This window comes from Myotis nattereri (genome assembly GCF_964212035.1).
Source record: "Myotis nattereri genome assembly, chromosome: 10".
NCBI lineage: Eukaryota > Metazoa > Chordata > Mammalia > Chiroptera > Vespertilionidae > Myotis > Myotis nattereri.
The window spans coordinates 39829357-39836899 of NC_138085.1; the positions used below are offsets into that span (position 1 = coordinate 39829357).

General features: G+C 54.0%; 1 protein-coding gene across 1 annotated transcript; it reads left to right on the forward strand.

Moving 5' to 3' along the window:
- Positions 1–6400: 6400 nt before the first annotated feature.
- On the forward strand, positions 6401–7137 carry LOC308526513 (putative N-acetyltransferase 8B; the record flags this gene model as incomplete). The annotated part of the gene is made up of 1 exon (XM_081101620.1): positions 6401–7137. The coding sequence occupies exon 1, from the start codon at positions 6433–6435 to the stop codon at positions 7135–7137; it is 705 nt and encodes a 234-aa protein (XP_080957746.1). The 5' UTR covers positions 6401–6432.
- Between the last annotated feature and the right edge of the window lie 406 nt (positions 7138–7543).

Sequence of the window (7543 nt, forward strand, 5' to 3'; positions counted from 1 at the left end):
CCATCCTCCTCCTGCAGGCCTGTGCCCTACAACTTCCCCGTGATGCTCAGAAGACTTGACCACTGTTTAACTGGTCACTGGCTGATTCTGGGTCTTAAACCAAATGTCTGTGCCCCCTCATTGTGTTCCAGCTTCAATAGGTAACGGCAGGGACTGGGGTCCATCTCCGTGAGGGGGGCAGGAAGAGGCAGGGACCTGCTCCCATCAGCTCCCCTGGGCCCAGTCAGGTGGCCCCGCAGGAGGACTTTCCATGTGGGCACCACTGGTGCTCGAGACCAGGGAGCTGAGGAGGGACCAAGGAGGGGCAAGGGCAGATTCGTGGTCATGAGTGGAGGGCTGAGGGAGTTACTGACAACATGGTAGGACATCAGAGGGGCACTTAACCCCTCGTGGGTGAGGGCTTCCCAGAGCTGCCAGGGCTTCTGCTCCTAAAAAACAAAGCCAGGAATGTGTCACCCAGCCAGTGTTGCTCAGTGGTTGAGCATCGACCTATGACCCAGAAGGTCACCATTCGATTCCAGGTCAGGGCACGTGCCTGAGTTGGGTGCTCAGTCCCCAGTGAGGGGCATGCAGGATTCTCATATTGATGTTTCTCTCTCTCTCTCCCTCTCTCTTCCTCTCTGAGATAAACTAACATACATATACATACACATACACATACACATACACATATACATATGCATACACATACACATACACATACACATACACATACACATACACATATACATATACATAGGAACGTGTCCATCACCTGCTCCAGTCCCCTGCACGCGTTGCCCGTCTCCCGGTCTTTCAGTGAACGGAAGCTCTTGCCCTGGCCTGGTGGCTCAGCTGGTGAAGCGTCGTCCGTGCACTGAAAGGTGTGGTTTCAGTCCTGGTCAGGGCGCGTACTGGGTTGTGGGTTGGGTCAGGAAGCATCAGGAGGCAACAGATCGATGTTGCTTCCTCGCTCTCTCACTCCCTCCCTCTCTCTCTAAAACAGCGATTCTCAGCCTGTGGGTTGCGACCCCTTTGGCGGTTGAACGACCCTTTCTCAGGGGTCGCCTAAGACCATCCTGCGTATCAGATATTTACATTACGATTCATAACAGTAGCAACATTACAGTTATGAAGTAGCAACGAAAAGAATTTTATGGTTGGGTCACAACATGAGGAACTGTACTTAAAGGGCCAGAAGGTTGAGACGCACTGATCTAAAATCAATAAACATCATCCGGTGAGGAAAATAAACAATTGGAAGCTCTCTTTCTGCTTGAGGCCTTCACACATACTGTTCCCTCTTCTGGAACGCTCTCGTTCAACCTATCCTCTACCCATCATCCTCTATGTCTGTTCAATTCCTACACTTTTCAGCGAGGGGCAGGGATAATTGGGTTGAGGAGGCAACCCTTGAGGAAGCAGTTCATCCTGCTGTCATGCTGGCAGACACAGCTGTTTATTCCTGCTAATCAAAGGGTGGTTCTCAGCCACAGCAGGACATTGCCTGGATGCTTGTGAAAAATAAGTGGAAAAAACAAGCATGGTTGAAACCAAGATGGTGACATAGGTAAACACCTGAAATTGCTGCCACACACAACAAATTCAAAACTACAACTAAAAGACAAAATGGACATCACCCAGAACCACAGGAAGGCTGGCTGAGTGGAAATTCTACAACCAGAAGGAAAGAGAAAAGCACACTGAGACTCAGAGGAGGTGCAGAAGTAAAGTGCAGAGGTACGGAGGCGCACGGGGGAAGGGCTGGCAATGGAGGACGTGGTTGTCTTTTTCAATCGGGAGGGAGACACAAGCTCCCGATGGCCCTGAACTCCAGTTCCGGGTGAGTCTCTGGGGACGCAGACTCATACGGGGAGAAACAGGACTGTCTGGCAGTGGGCGTAACTCGAGGGCGGCTTTCTCTCAGAGGTGCTTGCAGAGACTACCCGGACACTGAGACACTGAGACGCAGGGCCTCTTAGGGCAGGGCTGAGGATCAGCCATAGCTGTTTGCTCCACCCTGTTGATTCCCTGAGACCCCGCACCATCCAAGCTGTGGCAGAGGCTTTTGCATATGAAAGGCCTGGCCTTTTGCAATCTAAAATTACCTAACAAACTGCAGCTGGGTCAGAGAGACCCACAACATCCAAAAGAAGGCCCAAGGCCCCACCCACAGCCACTTGCCTGCGGACTGAAGCGGCCCCGGGTTCAATTTCGGTCAGGGGCACATGGGAGGGTTGTGGGCTAGGTTCCCAGTAGAGGGCGTGCAGGAGGCAGCCGATCGATGATTCTCTCTCATCATTGATGTTTCTATCTCTTTCCCTTCCCCTCTGAAATCAATAAAAATATTTTAAAAAAAGAAGTCCAGATTGGTAGTCACAAAATAGTCCCGGGACTGCAAGTACAGCATAGGGAATATAATCAGTGACACTATAAAATACAGTGTCGCTATGTATGGTGCCAGGTGGATACTGGAAATAGCAGGGGTGGGGGAGCATCAATTAGTAAAGTATGTGATTGTTTAACCACTACGCTGTATGCCTGAAACTAATACAAAATCATAGTGAACGTGAACTGTACCAGAACAATAAAATAACATAAAAAGACTCCATTGGCAGGGAGTGTGGATTTGATCTGGGGAAGATGGGCCAAGGAGTAAGCAGCCTGGGTGGCCTGGCCTCGGTCCCGCTGTTCGGCCACATCAGCCCCCTCGCCAGGGAGCAGGGAGCTTGGACCCAAGACGGAGCAGCGGCCCCTGGGAGGCCAGTGCCATGCTGCATTGAGAAGAAAACTGCCCAGGATTAATGCTAATGTGTAAGATTAACCAGTGGGCAGAAGAAGCTTCGTATCCACGCTTTATTTTTTATTTTATTTTTTTAATTAAATCTTTATTGTTCAGATTATTACAGTTGTTCCTCTTTTTCCCTTCCATAGCTCCCCTCCACCCAGTTCCCACCCCACCCTCAGCCCTTACCCCCCCCCCCAACACACACACACACACTGTCCTCATCCATAGGTGTACGATTTTTGTCCAGTCTCTTCCTGCACCCCCCACACCACTTTCCCCCCGGGAATTGTCAGTCAGGGGGAACTGGATTGTCAGTGCACTCCCTTGCTCAGGGTAAAAACTCTCAAACAAGCTGCAGCTGGGTCAGGGGTTATAAATTGGGTGAGGCAGGGTCTTAGGGAATCACCAGGGCGGAGCAAACAGAAATGGCTGCCAGTCAGCCCTGCGACCAGGAAGGTCCCAGCATAGGACCAATGATCCCTGCAAGCCGCCCCCGAGTTCCTGTCCTGATGCCAGACAATCCAGTTCCTCCTGGTATGTGTCTGTGTTCCCCAGAGCCTCGCCCGGCACTGGAGCTCAGAGGATGCCGAGCTTTTAAGTTCAGTTGGTGGTGCCGACCTTTTAAGAGGAACAGCTGGGTCTCTGGCAGCTTCTGAGCCTCTGCACCCCAGTCCACACTGGTTTTTACAGCCCGTAGTTCTTGTCCCAGCTCTGGGACCCTGGGCTGGGGGCCTGGTGTGGGGGTGGGACCACTTGCTCCTCTGGGTCACACGTGGGTGCCGGGTGCCGGCCCAGCCTCTTCCGAGCGGCCGCACCTCCTCCCAGCCTCAGTGAGCTTTCTTCTTTACGTCTCTAGTTGTAGGACTTCCATTCAGCCAGCTTTCCAGCGGTTTTGGATGATGGTTGCTCTGTATTTTAGTTGTAATGTTGATGTGGTTGAGGGAGGCGGCGAGGACAGACACACCTACGCCGCCATCTTCTGAGCTCCTGTACCACGGCTTTTTATTTTATTTTAAATTCGTTACTGTTTAAAGTATTACATAAACCTCCTTCCCTCCCATTGACCTCTCTCCCCATGGCTTGGTAAGAAGGGGTGCAAAGCTGTCAGGTGGATGCGTCTGTGTCTGAACTGGAGGAGGACGGACACTTGCATCCGGCTAGAGGCCTGTGGGTAACGAATTAAACTGGAGCTCAGATTGATGCACCAGATGTGATAGATAAGCAATGTACTGTGAGGTCGGAGACCACAACAGAAGATTATCAAGACAGTTTAGGGCAGTGGTTCTCAGCCTTGGCTGCACATTAGAATCACCTGGGAACCTTTTTAAAATCCTGATTTCTGGGCCTCATCCTCCGGAAATTCTGTTTCTTTGTTACTAATGTTGTGGCCTCACCCCATAACAAAGAAACAGAATCTCCGTGGTGACGTGTGCCGGATGCATGAATCCCACAGTAACAACAATGTCTGCGTTCTTACCGACTTTGGTCAGGTCTGAGGACCACAGAGAGATGAGTGAAACCGTGTGTCAGGGGACTTGTACCTGCCGGCGTGAGTGAATCAGTTGTAGTAAGTTAGCAGTTGCTTGTTAAGAAATAGCAATCTGACAGCAAGTCTTCGGGAGGGAAGGGGCACCGGGAGCATGTGGCTGGGAGTGGCCGGGAGTCTCTGTGGAGCCGGGGGCCCACACCGGGTCCCGAGGGAACAAGAGAGCCCGTCACACATTGGAATTTGGCCCGGTGTGGCCTGCCCTCTGCGGGGAGGGGCTCGAGGGGCTCGAAGGATGAAGACGCACCAGACAGAGCTGGCTTTCCTCACAAGGAGCTTCCCACTAATTCTACGAGAACTTGTCAGACCACTGCCTGTGGGTCAGCCTGAGGCCCCGAGGAGGCAAACGAGCTCTTGTCAGACCACTGCCTGTGGGTCAGCCTGAGGCCCCGAGGAGGCAAACCAGCAGCCGGGAGTGGAGCTGCCTCCGCGTAAGGGCCCACCGGCCAGGCGCTGGGGGGCTTATAGGTTTTCTCAACTTTGCGGGCCTCGGTTTCCCTTTTGTAAAGTGGGGACATTGACGCCAACCTTAGCTCTTAAGCTGCTGTAAATGTCACGCAGATCACAGGCCCTGGCTGGGTGCCTCCGTGGTTGGAGCATCATCCGGTACACCAAAGGTTGCGGGTTCGATCCCCAGTCAGGGTATGTACCTAGGTTGCAGGAGGCAGCCAAACTCCTCTCTCTCTCTCTCTCTCTCTCTCTCTCTCTCTCTCTCTCTCTTCCTCTTCCTCTTCCTCATCCTCTCTAAAAAAAGCACAGCATAGGAAAGTATCTTTCTCACAGTGCCAGGCATCTAACTTCTCAGTGAAAGCCAGCTCTCACCCCCTGTATGTCCCAGGCAGTGGCTGAGGCAGACAGTAAAATAAGACTCATTGGTGGAAGAGTAAAACAGTGCAGCGATTGTGGACAATAGTTTGGCAGTTCCTCAAAATGTCACACAGATTGACCACACACCCTCTGATCCCACTCCTGGGTGTAGCAAGCAGGGGTTCACACAACGACTTGTATGTGCGCATGCTCACCGCAGCAGCGTCCACAGGAACCCAGAGGGGGAACCACCCGTACGTCCACCAGCGGATGAGGGAATAAAACCCCTCGCCTGGTCGTGTGGCTTGTGGGTGAGCGACAACCTATAAACCAGGAGGAGGAGGAGGTGTAGACAGACCCCAAATGGGAAGACCCCTGAGATGTCCCGGACCCTTTTCCCTGCTCCCAGATGATGACCCGTATCCCAAAAGTGAAAGGAGAACAGGCTCGCTGCCCAGCTCCCTGACACGGGTTGATGATTAACATGGCCAGGAGGCAGCCAATGAGTGGCCTCCAGGGCCTGGTCCCAGAGCTAGAGCCAGCCCTGCAGTCTTCCCAGATGCCAGTCAGAGGCTGAGGGAGGAGGCTGGGCTGAGGCCACCCTGGACATTCAAGGCTTTTGTGGTGACAGGTGAGAGGACGAGGGTGGGAGGACGGGGCTCTGAGTGTGGCCTGCAGCTCCAGACCCTCCTCTGGCCCTCAAGGCAGGGCCAGGTTGGGTGTTGGGCCACCTCAGCAGCCTCCACCTTTGCAATCGGGGGAAGGAGCCGTTGCGGAGACCTGTGCTTGGGGACACAGGCTTCCTGCAAAGTGCGGACCCTGGCAGAGGCACCAAGGATGAGGGGGCACATGCTCTGGCTGCTGCACGATGGCACCAATGTAGCAAGGGGCTGAGAGGAGAGGCAGGAAGAGGGGAAGTGGTGGAGGGGAGGGTACTTGATATACCAGAGCTTTGTATCTGTTGTTTTATCAAATTCTCAGAACAACCTCAGAGGCAGGCTTTGGTTTTAAGCTGTTGTACAGATGAAGAGGCTCAGAGAGGTTAGGCAACATGCCCAAGGTCACACAGCTGGAAAGGAATGGAGCCAGGTCAAATGCAAGTCTTTCTGACCCTGCACCTTCTCCCAGTGGCTGTGTCCTACTTCCCAGGGCAGCAGTAGAAAGACAGGCCCTTGACAGGGCCTCTGTGGCTCCCGGGAGGTGGGACACGGGGTCTCACTTGGCTTCCTCTCTCTTCCCCAGGGCTGCGGGAAGGGTGCAGGGACGCCTAGCTCTCTCTGCTGGACTTCGAGGCTCAGACCCACCAGTCCCCATGGCTCCTTATCACATCCGCAAATACCAGGAGAGCGACCGCCCATGGGTCTTGGACTTGTTCTCCAAGGGCGCAGCCGAGCACGCCCCCACCACCTTCCGCCATATCCTGAAGCTGCCACGAACTCTTGTGCTCTTGCTTGGGGGACCCCTCGCCCTGTTTGTGGTCTCTGGGTCCTGGCTCCTGGCCCTCATGGCCGGCCTCAGCCTCCTGGCTGCCCTGAGGCTCCTGGCCAAATACCCCTGGACCCAGTATGTGTCCAACTGTTTGCGCACAGACATGCGTGACATCAGCAAAACCTACTTGAGTGAGCCAGGCTCCTGCTTCTGGGTGGCTGAGTGTGAGGGGCGGGTGGTGGGCACGGTGGGAGCTCTGCCAGTTGGGGAGCCCACCCTGCGGAAGGAGCAGGTGGAGCTGTTTCACTTAAGCGTGGCCTGGGAGCACCGGGGCCAGGGGATAGCGAAAGCCCTGGTCAGGACCGTCCTGCAGTTTGCGCGGGACCAGGGCTACCGTGAGGTTGTCCTCAGCACCAGCATGCTGCAGCACTCCGCCCTGGCCCTCTACCAGCGCCTCGGCTTCCGCAAGACCGGCCAGCACTTCTTTACCAAAAGCTGGGAGCTAATTGCTGTTCCTGCATTTGAATTAACCTACCAGCTCCCCTCTGCTCATGCGTCTCAGGCGCCAGGGCAGAGATGGGGCCTGTGATCTGTGTCCTTGTGGATTAGTCAGGACAGGACAGGCTCTGCCGCAGTAACAAGCTCACCCGAGTCTCCTGTGACAGCACAGTAAAGCTTCTGTTTGTGAACATCTGAGCCCCACGGGATGGTGGTGGTTCTGCTCCATTTAGTCTTTTTCAGATGCCTCTGTTCCGTTTATCTACTGACACAAGACTATTGCATAAAATCAATCACAAAAGAATAATAAACATTTCCTTAGCTGAATTCTGTGAGTCAGCAATGTAGATGGGGCTTGGCTGGGCAGCTCTTTGGTCTCGGCTTTGTCCACATGTCCTGGGTGGCTGGTTCCCGTGCCATGGGGTTGGCTGAGTGACAGGGTGTCTAGGCTTTCCTAGGTTCCCGCAGGCTCGCTCAGGCATGGCTTCCAGGTGATT